This window comes from Rattus norvegicus, chromosome 10 (assembly GCF_036323735.1).
Source record: "Rattus norvegicus strain BN/NHsdMcwi chromosome 10, GRCr8, whole genome shotgun sequence".
NCBI lineage: Eukaryota > Metazoa > Chordata > Mammalia > Rodentia > Muridae > Rattus > Rattus norvegicus.
In genome coordinates this window covers 105,228,003-105,246,686 of record NC_086028.1, presented here as the reverse complement: position 1 = coordinate 105,246,686, position 18,684 = coordinate 105,228,003, and the positions used below count along the sequence as shown (strand labels likewise).

At 46.3% G+C, this 18,684-nt stretch overlaps 1 protein-coding gene across 5 annotated transcripts in view; it reads right to left on the bottom strand.

Moving 5' to 3' along the window:
- Rnf213 (ring finger protein 213) overlaps positions 1-18,684 on the bottom strand; it is a 99,276-nt gene that overhangs the window by 7,462 nt on the left and 73,130 nt on the right. For all 5 annotated transcript variants that reach the window (XM_039087541.2, XM_039087542.2, XM_039087543.2 and 2 more), the window contains 19 exons: positions 17,404-17,504; positions 17,119-17,301; positions 15,916-16,085; positions 15,720-15,819; positions 14,495-14,606; positions 13,659-13,869; positions 13,261-13,451; positions 12,380-12,502; positions 11,664-11,774; positions 10,902-11,144; positions 10,140-10,221; positions 9,520-9,554; positions 8,549-8,643; positions 6,989-7,148; positions 6,124-6,292; positions 4,026-4,117; positions 3,328-3,579; positions 813-945; positions 509-592 (listed from right to left, as the gene is read on the bottom strand). In XM_039087541.2, the coding sequence (XP_038943469.1) occupies positions 509-592; positions 813-945; positions 3,328-3,579; positions 4,026-4,117; positions 6,124-6,292; positions 6,989-7,148; positions 8,549-8,643; positions 9,520-9,554; positions 10,140-10,221; positions 10,902-11,144; positions 11,664-11,774; positions 12,380-12,502; positions 13,261-13,451; positions 13,659-13,869; positions 14,495-14,606; positions 15,720-15,819; positions 15,916-16,085; positions 17,119-17,301; positions 17,404-17,504 (2,647 nt within the window). The remainder of the gene's footprint in view (positions 1-508; positions 593-812; positions 946-3,327; positions 3,580-4,025; positions 4,118-6,123; positions 6,293-6,988; positions 7,149-8,548; positions 8,644-9,519; positions 9,555-10,139; positions 10,222-10,901; positions 11,145-11,663; positions 11,775-12,379; positions 12,503-13,260; positions 13,452-13,658; positions 13,870-14,494; positions 14,607-15,719; positions 15,820-15,915; positions 16,086-17,118; positions 17,302-17,403; positions 17,505-18,684) is intronic.

Here is an 18,684-nt window from a genome sequence, read left to right as displayed (position 1 = left end):
TGACACAAGCTACAGTCAGAGAAGAGGCAGCCTAAGTAAGACAATAGCTCTGTAAGAGCTGGCTGTAGGCAACCTATGGGGTGTTTTCTGAATTAGTGACTTATAGAGGATGGACAAGCCATTGTGAGTGGGGCATTCCCTGCACTGGTGGTCCTGGCTCTATAAGAGCAGGCCCTGGGGAACACGTAGGAAGCAGTTATGTCTCCCCTATCCTCATGGCGTCTGCATCAGCTCCTGCTTCCAGGTTCCCACCTTGTCCCTGTCCTGACCTCATGTGATGATATGGTGCTGAAAAAGAAATAAGCCACATAAACGCTTTCCTCCCCAACTTGCTTTTGGCTATGATGTTTCATCACAGTAATAGAAACCCTAATTAAGACAGCCTCCACCTGAAGACACCTAGAGAGCTTGCGTGGTGCTGGCTGTGACGGGCAACACTGAACACCAGAGCAGTGTGTGCACAGCACATCCTGTTGTGATGCTCTGCTAGAGGGAGGAGGACACTTACCGTTGGTCTCCAGAGACCGCCTCAGTGCATTCCACGTGGACAGAAAGACAGTGATTCGATCATGTAACAGCTTTTGCAGCCCATCTGTTGAGCAAAGCATTTCAGAACTATGACAATACAGCCAAGGTCTGTTTTGACCTACAGCAGCTCTGTGCCTTCCTGCTGCAGCCTGGCTAGCTGGAATTAGGGTCTCTTCATCGCCTGTTCATGCTTAGGGCCCAATGGCCTGCTACTGAGCCCTCATCCCTTTATCTGTTAAGCACAAATGGTGCTGACTTCATTTTAGAGCTTCAGAGAGTCATACCTGAATGGTGACTGTGGATAAAGCTTCTGATGGAACTGAATTCAACTTCCGAGACATTCTGGAACTGTTTGACTAGGTCTCTTTGCAGGGCCAAGATCTCAGGCAAGAATTTCACCAGCCTTAGTTCTGCTTCCTGCCAAAGGAAGATGGTTTTAGTAGTGATGCCTCTATTTCCCTAAGAAACGCTAGCTGGCATGTGCATACATATTTTGTGGGTGCTTGGGGGGAGTGATACTGCTGATTTAATCTGTTCAGTGCTCTATTTTATATGGTGACATATCATAGAATTTAGAAACAGGTAAAGGGCCACCTCATTCTTAAGTACCCACAAATGGCTTGCAGTGTTAACACTGTTCTACTCTCTGCCCTGACACCCAGAGCCAAACCTATGCACCAAAACCTAAAGAGAGCTGCCTTGAGGATTAAATCCTATCTCATCCAGTACAAAAATCAACCCAGGATGGATCAAATACCCAAATGTAAGACCCAAAACTTCCAGAAGAAAACGGGAAATGTGCTGGAGTGAAGAGTCATTTCTGGATAGGGATCCTAAAGCACCGATTGAGAAAGTGAGGTGGCAAGTGACTGAAAACCTTCTGTTCAACAAAGGAAATAGTCAACAGGGGCAAAGAGAATTACTGGAAAGAAGTAAAGACTTTCCATTTGTCCAAAAAGGCTCCTGCCCTGAGTATGTAAGAACTAAAGAACAATAGCCAAAGAGTCCCATTGACAGTGGGCAAATGAACTGATCCTCTCAAGAGATACAGATGACCAACAAGTGTATGAAGAAATGTCCAGTATCATTAGTTATCAGGGAAAGGCCAATCAGTGATATACTGAAATATTATCTCACCCAGGCAGAAGGCCAGTGAAAAAAAATAGCCAGTGTCAAACCCTGGCCAGGATGTGGAGTAAAAGGATTAACATTGCTAGTTGAATATGAATTAGAACAGCTATTTTGGCAGAGTATGGAGAGTCCTCAAAAAAAGTAAATGTTATTTACCGAACAGTCTAGCCTTTCTTCTGGTTATATATTCAAAGTAAATGAGATACATGTGCATGTCCATGCTTTCTGTGACTTCTGTAACAACAGCTAAGAGTTTCAACCTAGATGCCTGTCAGCAGATGAATAGGCACAGTACATGTGGTGTCTGTCACAAAGGAGGACACTCAACCTCTGACCTTAAGATAAGCAAACTCCTGGGGCTGGGGATTTAGCTCAGTGGTAGAGCGCTTACCTAGGAAGCGCAAGGCCCTGGGTTCGGTCCCCAGCTCCGAAAAAAAAGAACCAAAAAAAAAAAAAAAAAAAAAAAAAAAAAAAAAAAAAAAAAAAAAAAGATAAGCAAACTCCTGCCATCTGAAGGAAAATGGCTGTAGTTGGCTTAGAGGTCACTTATCTGAAAGATTTATTAATCCTATGTATAGAAGTGCTCTGTGCATGCTTGCTTGCCTGCATGCCAACAGAGGGCCTCAGGTCACGTCATAGGTGGTTGTAAGACACCATGTAGGTGTTGGGAATTGAACTTAGGATCTCTGGAAGAGCAGCCAATGCTTTTAACCACTGAGTCATCTCTCCAGCCCCAAGAGGTCACTTTAATAAGTGAAATACGTCACAGACAGGAAGATAGGTACAACACACTCATATACATGAGCTAAAAGTTGACTTAGAGGTGGGATTGTAACAACTGTACTACTCTATTGTTCTCCAGTGAGTGCCTCAGTGTGTTTCATGCAGACAGAAAGAAGGTGATTTGATCATTGTAACAGTTTCTCTGCTCATCTGTTGAGTAACAGATGGAGGGAAGAGGTAGAAAGAAAGGTTGGGCTTCATCAGTGCATTCTGTGTGCATGTGTTAGAAATGTCACAATGAACCCAATTAATGGGTATAATTATAAAAATTAAAAAGATAAAGAAGGGGTCTCTTGTGCTTGTGTGACTGACTGAGCGTGTGAGAAACTGAGGAAGCAAAATGACATTAGTAGTTATTGTTCCAAAGCTTCCTCAGCCAAAGAAAACAACCTGACAGAAGTCATAGCACTGACGTGAGGCAGTTACTTTTGTGACCAACAATGGTCCTCAGAGTAAGAAGAAAGATCACTGTGACCAGAACTCCAGTGGGTAACAGAAACTGAGTTCCTGGATCTGACAGGATTGCAGCATCTCAGAGCTTCCTGACCGTCAGCTCACATCCCTAGCTTCAGTCTGTACCTAGATGATGTAGAAGTTGGACGTTTTCACCTTTGGAATAGTGTTTGTCATCACTGCAGACACTGCAGATGATCTGTACCCATTTTGTTGTTGCTGAGTGGCCAGCTGACCTCCTGGCCCTCGATTCTCTTCAGATGACTACTGACCAACTCACGTATTACTTCATCTGTGACTACACTTCAGAGGCCCTGGGACTGCAAAGGCCTCGTTGAGTTTCCTGCTACCTATATTTCCTTAGAGTGATAGCACTGTTAGCTGCTCAGGGCTTCCTGGTTCTTTGTGAGGTCAACCAGGAGTCATTTGTACCTTCTGGAGGAAGTGCCAGAGGAGAGGCACAGTTTCTTTGCCATTTTTCTGTTCCACGATGTGCTGCAGGTACTCCACTGTAATCTTCGTCCTGCAGCTCCAGATCTTCGAGCAATGAACTACACTTTTTTGGGGCAAGTGGGGCAGGAAGGTTGCTGGGTCCCCATATATGATTTTGGTCACAGGGTTGGAACTGATGCGCTCATCTTGGCTGATACGAGCGTTTATAGCTGGCAAGGTTTTGTCAAGATGCTGGATGAAGAGAATGAAACAGAATTCTAGAATCGAGACATTGCTGCACATGGGCTGTGGCTACCCTCCTACCTTGACTGTCCCACTGCTGGTTTCTGTTATAGCGTAACAGTACTTGTAGGATTTGGCCTCCCGGAATACAGGGGACACAGGACTAAGATGCCATACTCATTGCTTTCCTTCCAGCTCCCCACTGTATTTCTGGAATGCTTAGTTCCTCTCAGCAACGTTCCTCTCTGACAGAAGAGTATTCCATCTGCTTCATACTCTCTCACCTAGCTCTCTAACATGACAACAAGCAAGCTGTACGTTGAGGGCAGTGAAACCGGAGGCTCCGGGGAGCATCCTACAGTCCCTCCCCCGGGATGATGGATACAGACTACTCAGCAGATGAATGGGAGACCCCTACTCCTAGACTGAAGTGCTAAGCAACTATCACAGCTCACCTTCAGTTCACGTAGAAGAAGAGTTCCAAAATGCTTCTCCCAGTTGTTTCTGCATCCTTTGGTTGATAATACTTCAGTAAAATTCAATGTCACTACAAATAAAACAAGAACATGTGGGTTGCCTTAGAATAGGAGCCATACCACCCTGCATCCAGTAAGTACCAGATAGTGCCAACCGAGAGTTCACTACAGAGGAAGTGCCTCCCTAAGCACCCTAAGGATGCTAACAGCCCCTGATGCAGTCATCTGCTGCTTTGTCTTCACGATGATTCTTTGAGACAATTCCTCCGACATCACTGCTGTCCTCACGAAGCCATTCAGAACGAAGAGAGGTGCCCAGTGCCACCATCAGCCACTCTAGCTGCTACCCACAGACCAAGAGCTATGAAGGTGGTGTAGATACTAAGATTGTAGCAGCCTTCTAGAACACCTCCATTTGTGTGAAATGACACCAAAACAACTGGCTTTCAATGAAATGAGCTTTTACTAAATAGCAAATTTCTGTAATTCGGACTGGGTGGGAAGGCCCTAGAAGATTGGGTCCTGTTTGCAGGCAGCCCCTTTCTTGTTATTATCGTACTTCCAAAGGTTGGGGTGGTGGGTAAAAGCAGTGGCTATGCAAGCCTGACAGCCTGAGCTCTATCCCCTGGACCCATAAACACCTGGCGTAGTGGCTTGCACCTATAATTCCTGTACTGCAAGGTGGGAGGCGATGACAGGAGACTCGCCTGAAGCTCACAGGCCAGCTGTCCTTGAGTATGCAGAGCAACAGCAGCAACAAGACAGACTTCTCCCAACTAGGTGGAAGGAGAGAACCAACTCCCAAAAGTTGTCGTCCAATCTCCACACATGCACCGAGGCAGGTGTGCACCCCCACTTAATACAATACACTCACTACCTTTAATAAAATACACTCAATACGTAATACAACACACTCAATACCTTTAATAAAACACACTCAATACTTAATACACTACACTCAAAACTTAATACAATACACTCAATACCTTTAATAAAATACACTCAATACTTAATAAAATACACTCAACACTTAATACACTACACTCAATGCCTTTGTTGCCCATTGGTGGTTTGAAAAGATCACTGCGGGACTTTCCTTGGCACAGCTGAACAGAAATGTTTGCCCGCCATGTTCATGGCCCCAGCATTAATCCCCAGCACCACCAAAATCAAAAAGGTTGTCTTTTAGTTAAAAAAAAGTCATTCTTGGGTTGGGGATTTAGCTCAGTGGTAGAGCGCTTGCCTAGCAAGCGCAAGGCCCTGGGTTCGGTCCCCAGCTCCGGAAAAAAAAAAAAAAAAAAAAAAAAGGAAAAGTCATTCTTAACAATGCCATCTTCACAGCCTTGAGGATGGTTAAATGGTTAAGAACACTGGTAGAGTAGTAGCCAGAGGCCCTGGGTTCAATTCCCAGCAGCTACATGGTGGCGTGTAATGTGATCTGAGTCTCTCTTCTGGTGTGCACGAAGACACATATGATAAATTAATAAATCTTTTAAAAAACTAAGGCCATCTTCAATGCTATTTATCAGATCACCTTGTATGTCCTTTCTTGGTAGACTTAAATGCTCAGAACACACCTGTTAGCTCAATGAGCAGTGATTTTTCTCAAATTGTGAACATAAACAGCCCATGGTCAACTAGGAGACTGGTTTATAACCATGGAATTTTTAGTAAAAATCAGAAGCAATGCTAATGACTGATTCTTGGGTGTGATACTTGCTTGGCATGTGTCTCCAACACAATAGATTTGCACTTGTGTGTAAACACTCCCAAGTACCAAAGGTCAAAGGTCCTTGTTTGGTGCATGGTGTTTTGAGAACAAAGTAACTTCTAGTAGGTGTTCTGGCTTCTTTATCTCCCATCCCCTCTCTTTTTATTTAAAAAAGGATTTTCCTGTGAAGCCCAGGCTATCTGAGAACTCACAGTACTCCTGCCTCAGCTTCCCAAGTACTAGATGGCAGGTTATCATGCTTAGGTCAAGTTTGTGGTTTTCACTCACTCACTCAGGAGTCATGGGATGTGACTCCTTAGCCCAGCTTACTCTCCCCTCCCCAAGCCCCACGCCCCCTTTGCTTACTCTGGTGCTGCTCCTTGAGCAGGCTGCTGAGGATGAGGTGCACCACATGGGTGGTCTCGTCTGCACTTTTGCCCAGTATCTTGGTTAGCTGTTCCAGGTCTCTCTGGATGTGCTGCTCTAGGAAGCCTTGTGGGTCCTGGACCGGAGGCTTAATGATATTCATCAGGGCCTGGGAGTAATGAAACAATATCTCAGATGTAGTGACAGTGAGCCCAGCAGAGGCCAGGAAGAACAAGACACCAGCATGAAGTCGGAGGATGACTTCTAAGCATGACGCGGCAGCAGAGGTGGTAGAAGGAACAGGCAGACGTTGGCTATGGATTATCTAAGACATTGACTTTGAACGTTCTGTCCTCTTAGCTAGTATTCATATGGTAGAGACCACTATGGATGGCCTTAGCTTCTCCATGCTGCTCTCTGAAAATAAACTCTATCATCGGATCCTTACATCTTGTATACAAGTGACATTGGGTCTCATAATGCAAAAAACTAGTTGGTATCAGTTAAAAAGAAAACCAGAAATAAAATAAAAACATATTAAATAAAATAAATATATATTTAAAAAAAGAAAGAAAACTGGACTCGGTAACCTTCCATGGTAGAACTTTTGTCTCTAGAGCACCAAGAAAGAGATATCAATTTAAAAAAAGAAATGGATTTTACATAATCTGAAAAGTACTTCATCCATTCTGTGCCATGTTGGAAAAGGTTAGGCTTCTATGACCTGGCAGACCAGGCCCCAGCAGCATACTCTTAAACCACAGGCACTGGTAAGCAGGCTTAAGACACAGAGCTGACAGGAAACAGCAGCAAGCTCTTCTCCAGCAGCTCAAGAGAACCCCGAGGAGCAGCTCATTACAAATACCTGAGGAGTCTGGGCGGCGCCCACAAGCATAGCCAGATGAGTGAGTAGCCGGGTGAGAATAAAGACCACCGGGGACTGCCCTCGGTCAGATGCTTCTGCTGTCCCGCTGGACTGTGGATTCCCCAACACATGGCCAGTCTGCGTTCTATCCTCATTGTTTCTGGAAAGGAAGAGAAGAGACAAGGCGGGGATGGAAAGAGGCAAACCTTCCAAGCTCTGTGGTGAGGTTTCAGACCCTCAGCACTTTGGAGGTAGGGTTCTATGCTCTGAGGAAACAACAGTAAAAGTCATAGTCATCCTCCTCCTCTTCCTTCTTGGCCTGGGATGGCTGCCTATCTGTCTTTTCAGACCTCCCTTCTGACTGACCAATAACCCAAGACTCAGTTTAAAGTAGCTACATGAAATGGCTGCTGCTGTCCCCTGAGAAGGCATCAGGAAAGAGGTGTGCATCTGTCCCTGGGCAGCTAGAGTTTGGAACATTTTCCACCCATGCCTGTACTTTCCATATTTTTCTCATTTTCCCAATACTTGGGATCCAAGGTCTGGTAGAGCATTTTGCATATGTAGTAGGTGGGAGATAGAGTGTGTACATCCAGTTGCAAACACACTGCATGTCAAGGACATACAGCTTAGAGACGAGTAGCTTCAACTACACCAGAAGCACCAGAATCCATTGTGCTGTAGACAGGTCCCACCAATCAATTGTAAGGGAGTAATGAGCTACATTGTGTCAGAACTGTGGGGTCAGACTTATGTATCTAGACTTTCTTGTAGCACTATGTTGTGAGAGGCCTTGTTGGCCTAGAAACTATGAGCACATGGGGAGAGGAGTGGCATTCTATCTGATCTCTGTGCCACTTTATGTAACAGCCAGCATTTGCTAAGGATGTTACAATGTTGTGGGTGTCTGAGAACCTACCCCTCACACAAACCAAGGCATGGCAATATTTCAAAAGCCTGAATGTGTGTCATTTATTTTCCTTACATTTGGAAAAACAAAAAACAAGCCAAGTGTAGTGGTATGCCCCTGTAATCCTAGCACTCAGTAGGCTGAGGCAGGCCTGGGCCACACAGCAAGTACCAGGACAGCCATGGATATAGTATGAGATCCTATGCATAAAAACAAAAAACAAAACAAACCCCCCGCCCCCGACTTCTACAGGTGGGAAGATTCGAGAGAACTAAGGTTGGTGGTTTACAAGTTCGAGTTAGGTGGCATGTGCCGAGATGGGCAAATACTGCCTCAGGGTGTTGGTCCTGACTGTCCTCCCAAGTCAGGGCATCTGCTTATAGAAGAATGTTTGTACAAGGAGTAAGCCCAGGACCCACAGAACATGTCTGTATTGTTAAGTGTTCATATGCCAGCCATGTTGTGGTTAGGACCAGTGACAGCACCTTATGATTTCCTAATGACAAGGGCTTTGGCACTGATGCCACACACGATATAGATCCAGAAGGGCAATAGTGCCTGTGGCACAAGTCAGTGTCAGTTTAGAACAAAAAGAGTAGAAGCCATCCTGAAGCCCAGGCTGATCACTAGCAAGCAAACAGCTTATGTACCTGATAACATCAAAGCCCACACTCGGCTTGTGATTGAGGCCTCCGATTGGAACACGACAGTCCGGACAGATGCTCATTTCCATTGGCTGGCCACACTAGAGTGAACAAGTATTGTTTATGCACAAGAGCTGATGTGTGGTGACCCTGCACTGCCATAGAAAGGGATGGTCCCTATGTGTGCACATAATTCTGGAGTGTGATATGGGGACAGGGTGGACACTCTTCATATGTTAACAGTGGGGAAATGCAAACTTTTATGAAAAGTAGACATAAAACTGAGTTTGAGTCACAAATTGATTGAACAGGGTAGGAGAACTTGAAGCACAGTCTTTCTCTCTTACACTCAGCTCTTCATTCCTCTCCTGCACCTGTACTCATCTTAGGGCTTCACTACCTAACCCCCCAGAGCCTGGGTCAGCCTGGGAAGAATCCTTTTCTGCCTCATTCCATGGACCAGGAAGTACAAAAGTCTCAGAAACAGTGAATTGTTTGCCTCAGCCTGTTTATTCACAGGATGGTGATTCCTTTTCTTCTTCATGGGCCAACTATGGGGTGTCTTTCCCATTCTGTAGTGTTGCCGACCCCTGCTCTGTGGTCTGAGGATGCAGTTGTCCCAACCAGCAGTCCTCTGGGGTTCATGGCCCTATGGCAGTGTCTGGAGATAATCTAACTTGCCCCACTTTAGGTAGCTGTTGCCACTCAAATCTCTATCTATTTATTGCGCAGAGGCCACACTTGCTGCTAACAGTTCTAAAAAGCAAGGAACAGGGCTCACAATGGATACTGCCTGTGGTGCTGCATGGAGGAATCCTGGGCTAGAAGCCTTTGGTACAGGTAGCTACTTGCTTGGATACCGTGAATGGTCCTCAGAACAGGTCTGTGTTTTCTCAGGTCAAGGTTTCATCCTCCCGCCAACCTCTTCTCGGCACTAGGGGAACACCTAACCAAACATCCCAAACACCAAAACTCACCTCTCCTACAGAGCATGGATGGCCGTTGGGACAAGCTGTTAAAAGAACAGGACACACATTGGCTAGTTAGGGTCCAGATAACCCACTGGGGCCTACACTCTGCCCTCTCTGATCTTGACCAAGTATGACACAGCCTCAGCATCTCCCTAGAAATTTGAACTATCTGGAAAATTGTGAGGAAGTATGTGATACATGCTTAGTGTGGAAGACAAATATGCCCAGGGGAAATGTCTGAACCTAATTTTAATAAGCAAAGACGATCACCAGTTCACAGTGAATGCCACAGCATGGTAAATAGTATTTTCCACCTATTTTTTCTTTGGATTTATTATTGCTAAAGTATTATTTATTCAAAGCAACAGCAAAATTCACACAAAGCCTTGGGCTACATGATTTTGCCTTCCAGTTCTGCACTTGTCTTGTTGTCTGACCTTCAGTGTGGTTCCAAGTCCCCTCTTTTCTCAGATGCAATGTCCAGAGCACACAAGTGCACTGCAAAGGGCTCTCTCTGGACTTAGACGTAAGAGACTCTCAGTCTCAGCAGAGCATGGGTCTGTAAGCCACCAAAGGCTGACTGTGGGCCCCAAGCACAACCCAAGGTCTGTGTTAGTCTCACTTACTGTACCAGCGGACATTTGTCAGGCCCTCCCAAAACTTGGCATGAACCAGCAGGTCTTCAGGCATAGTTGGAAGAAAAGCATTCTGAAAGCCCAGAAGCAGAACAGGTCACAAGAAGTGAGTGCACATCCGTACAGTCAGAGCAAAGCAAGAGGGCGCTGACTTTATTATTTGCCAGGGATGCCCATGATGGTTAATCTCTCTGTTAATCTGATTGTATCTGGAATCGGCTAAGAGATAAACTGCTGGGCATACCTGTGAGGGAGTTCCTTAGTCAGGTTATTTGAAGTGAGAAGACCCACCCTACTTTCCATATCTAAGGAGGTCCCAGGAGAGGCTCCTTTGCCTTCTCATCCTACTGGCAAGCTCATCTGTGGATTGTACTTTAGTACTGAGTTCATCTTCCGGCTGCTACTGCTGCCATCCTTCCCTGACATGAGAGTGTCTCCTGGAACCCTCTAGGGGGCTGAGCAGCTATGGGGTTCTCAGCTTCTCCAGAATGAGACAGCCATTGTAGGGCTACCCAGACTGTATCACACACAGCTATCTGACAAATACAATTCTCCTTTCAATATGTATTCATGCCATTGGTTCTGTTCTTCTAGAGAAGCCTGACTAACACAGTGCTTAGGAGTCTGTGGGAGGCAGGCCAAGTTTTCACCACCACTGTGGGCAGATGGATTTAACAGTTCGAAAGTCAGCAAGTTTGTCTTCCATGGGGACAAAGCTCTGAAGATATGGAGGGAAAACAGAAGTGATCTTACCACCATTTTGAAGGGATAGAAGGCCAAGTTCCTCAGGGGTTCCAAGACTTTGTCTTGTCCACAGAGGAGTATGGTTGCCACATGGATGGCCATTTCAGTCACTGTTACTCGCAGGCTGCCGTTAGCAGACCTGGTCTGCAGCAGGGGCAGAGTATTAGCCACTAGCGATTTTGCAAAGCGGTTGATCTTAGGAGCAGAGAGGATCTTGCTTTCATTAATGAATTTGTTCATAGCCTCCAATTGCTGATGAGAAAAAATGTTTTAACATTAACATGCTTCAAAACCACATTGTAGGGCTGGACTGAACACTTGGGTTAGAGATAGGAGACTCAAGAGTTCAAGTTAAAGACTAGTCCAGACTACATGACACCCTGAAAAAGAAAATACCAGTCCCCAAACCCAACATTGTACATGGGTGTGGTAATGCACACCTGTAATCCCAGGCCCCGAGAGGCAGAGGGACAAGGATCATGAGTTTAAGGCCAGTCTGAGCTACACGTGCACAGCAAAACCTTGTCTGAAAAAAAAAAAACCCACAAAAACAGAAAAACAGATGCTCTGTGGTGGGCACTAGCTACCCAGCATATAGACCACTATATCAAGCACTGAAGAAAAAGCAAAATGCAGTAGAATTTTACTGTTGTGCTTTAGTAGTTCAGATAGATGTTCCCTCTAGTAAGGTAGAATTACCAGCATAATGTGTGTTTGTGACAGTGATGAGATGAGACTGTGGACACAGCCCTGCTGTGTAGGGCTGCTCACCTTTGAGTCTGGATGGAGGCTGCCATTGCGGGAACGGTACAAAGCAGTCACTTCTGTGTACAAGGCCAACAATAAGTAGGCTGTCTGCTGGTCTTTGGGGCTTCTGCAGGTCTGCAGAGGCAAAGACATCAAGTAAGATTTAAAGGATGTGTGGCACTTGTCAGGCCCTTACACTGAACTACATTACTGGGGGGGGGGGGGGGGCGCACTCTGGGAATCTGTGCTTCATTGCCAGACAGCAGCTGTCCTCTTGCTGACTACTTCCCTACCATCAGAAACATTTTAGAAGCAGACAGAGTTCCTATTTCCTCCTTCCCGGAACAATGGTAGGGTGAGCAGGGTTCAGATGAGGAGAGAATCTTAGTAGTTCCAAGGTCGGACTTCTAAAACCTTGACATCATTATCACTCAGGAGCTTGAGTTAGCTATAACTATACAAAGGAATTTGTGCAGTGTGCTAGCCTTCTTCAGGTCTGAGTGAGGTTGGAGCAGCTTCTCATCAGGGGCTCAGTTACAGACACTGGCTAACTCAAATGTTAGCACGAGTTCCAGCCACCAGTTTCCTGTGAAGGCAGGAGGTCATGAATGTCGAATTTCTAATAGTGTCACTCTAGGGGGCAACTCCGTTCTCACTCTGTCATTTGATGTATGTAAGGGAAGATGCAAACCTCCAGGCAGTGCCTCCTGGTATCAGAGAGAAGCCCAGACCCATCTTACCGACAGAGCATTCCCAACGTCTAGGGTCTTGCAGTCGAGCACAGCTTTGGCCATTGCATCACGAACAGCCTTGTATTCATCACCATGGACTAGGTATCGGTCCAGCTGACTTAGGTGGTCCTTCTGCAATTCCAGTAGTATAGGGGTTAATCACAGTGGGAATAAAGAATAGATACATTGAAAAGAACTCTAGACAAAGGTATCAGATTGTCCTCCAAGACTTGGAATGACCTCCAAGACAGGGACCACTAGGGTCATCATTGGGAGTTATCTAACTCTTCTGTGGACTGGAAGCCTGGAAAGGGCCTGGACTGATTTGTAGCTACTTGTTGTTTTCTCCACTCATAGCACTCTATGGAGTCCAGGTGACATAAAATTTGTCACCCCCAAGTCTCAGTGGTGATTATGATGATAATGAAGAAAGAAAAACAAGGAGTTTTAGTGCCATTTGGTGATCCTAGGACAGGAAGGAATGAGTTCTGAGTACCAGGAAAGGTGCTACAGTGAGGCCTTAAAAGCCACACTTCTTCCAGTCATTGCTCTGATCTCTGTTTTCTAGTCTCTTCTGCCTGCCAGAGGTAGAAGGACACAGTCGCTGTAAGGCAGAAACATTCATTTACCTTAGCTGTATCCACTAAGAAATCAAACCTAAATAACTGCAAATGAATACACACAACCTCACAACACACACACACACACACACACACACGCACACACACACACGCACACACACTCATGCTGAAGCAGATACAAAGGCCCACCATTTCCCGTATGGATCAGGGCAAACACAGGTGGGCAGCCTCTGCCCCAAGTCTAGCTGCAGGATGCTGCAAACAGACTGTAAGAAGCATGCCCTTCATGGCCAAGACCCTGCTCCTCACCTGCTGTGCAAGGACTTCCCTGGGAAACACCCATTGGTATGGATGGCCCTGCCTGGAGAAGCTCTGCACGAATTCCATCCCACGCTGACTTGAGAGTTTCCTCACCAGGTACACCCTGTGCCAATCATTGTTGACACGTGTGCAGAACTGCTCAACATGCTTCAGGAAGCACCGCTTATCTTCAGCCAGTTCTGTGAGTTTAGAGAGAGCAGGTGAGGTACAGTGACAAACTTCTGCTGTGAAGACAGAGCTGGCTAGAGGACTTAAGCCTGTTCTCTGTAATCCCATCATGACAGACTACAGGGGAAAGGGTGTGGATGAGGACAGCCTTGTCCTAAGATTGGGTTCCTGTAGTTCTCAGACTTCTGAATTATAAGATTGCCACAGAGGAGACTTGCCTGAGCCTTCCTGAAGCTCTGAGAGGAAGTCAGCAGCCAAGTCAAGGCACAGGCGGACTCTGGCCATTTCCTGCAGGTACTCCACTGAAGCAGTGCGGACAGGCTCTGAGCCTCGCAGTCCTGGGGAATATGTCCTAAGGAAATGGCCTTCCTCTCTGAGAACCCGTTCATGATTTCTGCAGCCAGCACTTGTCTTCTGATATACTGAGTCCTGAGGAATGAGGGCATAGAGACTAGGGCATTAGTTCACACCAGCAAGCCCCTGCCTCTGAAAATTGCCACAGCATGCCTGCAAAGGGTCATGGGAAATAAAGCTTCAGTGAGGGTTTTTTGTTTTGGTTTTTTTTTTGGAATCATAGAAAAGTAGCATCCCTTTCTATTCAAGGGCAAGAAGATTTTCACAGACAAATTTACAAGGGAAATGTGTAATTAATGTAAGGATGATATGAAGTGTCCTGAGTGATGAGCTGGGGATAACCACTGCCAAGCCTGTGCCATGCTCTAGGCCGCCTAAGCAATGCGTCAGTGGGGAACTCCACTGTGCAAACGTCACTCACTTACAGAACAGTGATAGCCTGGACATCACTAAGCGCTATCACTTCACAGTGGCCCCCAAGGGACAGGCAGTACTGAAACACCATCAGACAACATGACTGTATACCAACTGCAGAGGGTGGCTCTGGAACTCTTCTGTTTTGTCCCCCCCCCCCCCCCCCCCCACAGAACAGAGTATCTCTTTATTGTACTACAGTGGCATCCTGTAGTTTTTCAGAAATGCTTTCACTGTATGAACCACATGGTTCAGTTCCCAAAAGAAATGCAGAACGACATCATACCTCCAGGCAGTTGATAAAGAGCAGGTACAGCTCTGTTTTGTCTTCTGTTAGGAAGGCTTTGTTCTCTAACTGGCTCAGGTAGTTCTGGATGTAACCCTTTACTTCATGGAAGCTGTGGAAAGAGACCCAGTGCTAGGTCTAACCCAGGGCCTTGTATGTGTCAGGCAAGTACTCTACCAGTCTGCATCCCCAGCACCCGAATGTTTGACACACGATTGGTCATTTGGAAATTTGTTGCACTATTGATACATTTAAATTGTAGAATACACTGGGGGAAAATACCCCAGATAGAATCATTAATATCACCATGGATCTCCTCCAAAAAAAAAAAAAATTTGTCTTACAAAGTGGGATCAACTTGTGGTCTAAAATTCAAACTCTCACTTAACTATTTAAACTGTATCATTGGTAGCAACTACTGTAGTGCTTAGCTGTGCCAGGATCACTGTTGTTAGGAAAGTGCCAGCAGGCCCAGTTCTGTGTGACGAGCTGGCACTCACCAGCAGGCACCGGAAGGAATGCCACTGCAGATACCAAAGGCTGAGGGTGCCTTGATAGGACTCTGGGGAGAGTTTGGGGTTCAGAACCACATGGACACTTGGAGAGCTGCAGCTCTGGCTCAGCACATCTGCCCCAGAGGACAGGGTGCATTCTACTCCTCTGACCCGACAGACACAGCCCATCTTCAGAGAAACACAGACCCACAAGCCACCAGGGCTGGGCCACACTTACAGGCCCATGGGGCAAAACTATAAGCACACAAGCCTCAAGTAAACTGGGTTTGCTTAAATAGAAAGCTTCTCCAGACCACAGATGAACTCCCAGCTCATAGAGGGTGCAGGGGACAGCGTTATCATTAAAATACTTCCTGGTGATTAGGAGCATTGAGTTTTTTGGGACAAGTTTGATCTTTGCTGTCAGAATACCTAATTTCTTGTTGTTTCTTTGAGCAAGACTACACATCAAACCCACCAACCCACAGCCCAACTCTCAGGGCCCAAGCATTTAACTACCTCCTGAAAAGCCCCCAGAATTCCAAATGTCAGACAATCGCAGAAACTATCTGCAACTGGAAAAACCTGCCCCTGCTAAGCATGAGGCAAATCAAGGTCAGCTGCTGCAGAGAGTGTGAAGCAGCCTCACATCCCACACCTGGGATTAAAATGAAAACATATTTCCATACTACTTCTGTATTTTTCAAGAAACCAAAATTCTCACTACAGACCTGTACTTAAGAAGCAGTTTTAACACCACAGAGCGGATGACAGGAGTCTTGTCAACAACATCATCAAATGGAGACAGAGACTTTGTGTGTTCACGGTGTCCTGCAGCCAGAGAGAGAAGGGGACTATAGTTCATATCATGGGACGAAGCTGAGCACAGACTCTGGTTTACACCTTCATGGGGAGAAGGGAACTCACTTTGGGAAGCATCTCTCAGCAGCTCCTTTTGTACGAAGAGTAAGGACAGCAGGGTGTCAATCACACTCTTCTGAGGGGGAATGTTATCCTTGAAGCACATGGTAGAGACCAGGTCCACAAAGAAGCTGTTGCACATATGCCGGAACTGGGCGTGCTTCTCAATGGCTTTCCTTAGGAGGGAGGGGGGACTTGTGACAAAAAAAACTGTAGAATGTGTTTCCCAGTAAGTAATTCCAGGCAGAGGGATGGGGTAGTATTTTGGTTTAAATACTAAGGTTTGTTTGACCTTGGACTCCACAATTCTACACTAGCCTTCTAATTGCTAGGATTAAAACTAGGCTGTGTTCTGTTTTTTCCATTTTGATTTTGAATAAACAAATGAGATGAACTTAACAATGATCAGAACTGCTCTTCAGACTACAACAGGGCCAGGACTGCTTCTAGGACACTAGCATTGTCTGGACCGTTGGCTGTCCTAGAGCACGGAAAATAAAATGGGGCAGAGTCAGGGCTGCTGAGGCTCAGCTCCTCCATCTCCTGAAAGGTGGACCAGATGCACCTTCCTCCTCAGGCAGAGACTAAGGCTGTGTTCACACAGATGAGGAGATGGGGATATGGTCCCATCAGTACTGCCCTTGAACCTGTATCTAGCATGAGGGTGTGTGGGGGAGATGAGGAGGATTCCCAGACCTCACTGGCTGGTCAGCCAGGCAGAGGTGAGCTGCAGGTGTTACTGAGGTCCCTGTCCCAAAATATGAGGTAGAGTGATGAAGGAAGATACACACACACACACACACACACACACACACACACACACTCTTTTACATACACATGAACATACACCCACATGAACACACACATATACATACAAAGGAGGCCATGATGGGCAGGGGTTGGGTGAATGGCAGGGCTGAGTCTCAGTTCCACCTCCAGCACCACTCCAGCCCTCCCAACTAAAAGAGGCCAAGCTGCACCTATGTGTTTGGTTTTCTCCCAAGGACTTTGCTGTTTCCATATTGGTGCCTGCCTTATTTGGGAAAGGGATTATGGGGCAGATGTCCAGGAAACCTTGCTTCTGGGATTGCTTGTGGAAGTTCTCTAAAACCAGTCCTTACACCCAAGGAACGCTGACCAAAGAGCTGGCATCTTCAAAGACTGTGTTGGAAAAAAGAGGAAGCTTTCTTAAGAGAAAGGGTGTTTTACCTGTGGTTCTGGGAAACAGTTGGCGAGAACTTGTCTGGCAACTCAGTTTTGCAGTAGGGGCATATCATTTGTCCTGGGGCGAGCCAGGTTTGAATGCAAGGTAGACAATACACATGATCACAGGGCAGACATACAGGGTCCTGTGCATCTCCCTGGCAGATTGAACAGGGCTGGATACCAAACCTAGAACCCAAGAAAGCAATCAATTCCAGAGCAGAAATGCTGGCTCCACGAAGGTGTTCCTTCCACCCCAAATCCAGGTATCTCAAAGTCTGCACATCTCACCTGCAGAACTTCTTGCTGGCTTTGTCCTTGCAGTTACAGAGTGTGGTCATTACAGCCGCAAATGGCCTGTAGGTCTTGAGGTTAGAATCCTCTTCAAGACACTGAGGGAGGAGAGCAGTGGTGAGTAGTAAGGGTCCGAGGTCAGGTGTCGGAGAGTGACCCAGCACCCACTGCTGACCTGCAGCCCTGACCACAAAGAGAAGCGCAAGGCTTGTGGGTGCTTTAGGAAGTTCCCGCACTTCCAGGGCTGGAGCAGTTAAGAACACTGGCTGCTCTTCCAGAGGATCCTGGTTTGATTCCCAGCACCCACATGGCAGCTCACAGGGGATCTGATTCTCTGGCCTCCCTGGATGCCAGGCATACAAGTAGACAAAACACCCGTGCAAGTACTAGGACAGCCAGAGCTACAGAGCGAGACCTTATCTCAAAAAAAGAACAAACAACAGCTAACAAAAACCAAGAAGAAAGTTCCTACACTTAAATGTTCTTTTAAAACAAACATTTTAAGTAGCTGCAATGAATAAATAAATTAATGGAATAGAATAAAACAATTGGAAAAATTTGAATTACAATATCTTATTTTTCTTTGTAAACTCAAGATATCAACCTAACTGGAAAAAAACCTTTTAAGTATGTGTTGTCTATTTTCTGAATCTTTTAAGTGTTTGCTGGAGGATGCTGGGGGCCTCATGACTGTTGACCCCAGTCAGGATCAGCTCAATGATGAGAGCAGGCTTTTGCAAATACACAACACAGCCCTCCTCCCCACCTTAGTGGGAGATGAGACCTGAGGCCCTTTTTCTCCCCACAAATTCCTTCTGACCTTCCAGCCAGGGAGTGGGAACCAGCCTCACAGCAAAGATGAGACTGAAGACGATACACGCAATAACTAACTCCTGGGCTGTGGTACCAGAAAAGGGCTTCCTAAGATTACCGGGCGCGAGGTGTCAAAGATGACAAAGGAGCAAGACCAAAGAGCCCTGCACACTTGGCTCCTGGGAGGCAGTTTGAGGCTGCCAAGGCCCATTCTGTTACAGAATGGAGAAATGAGCTTCTGTGTGGCTCAAGCCCATCACTGTGTTCCTTGGAACTTGGCTTCCCTGTCAACCTGCCACAGCACCCACCAGCATTTTTAACAGCTGCATGGACCCTGGAGTTGTATTTCTCTGATGCCAACGGCCATCCCAACTGACTTCACTCATGGAAGTTCCCAAGGGATGAGGACGGTGTAGGGAGAAGGAATGTGGAGCTTGTGTTGCACTGAGTGGTGGTGGCTGCTGC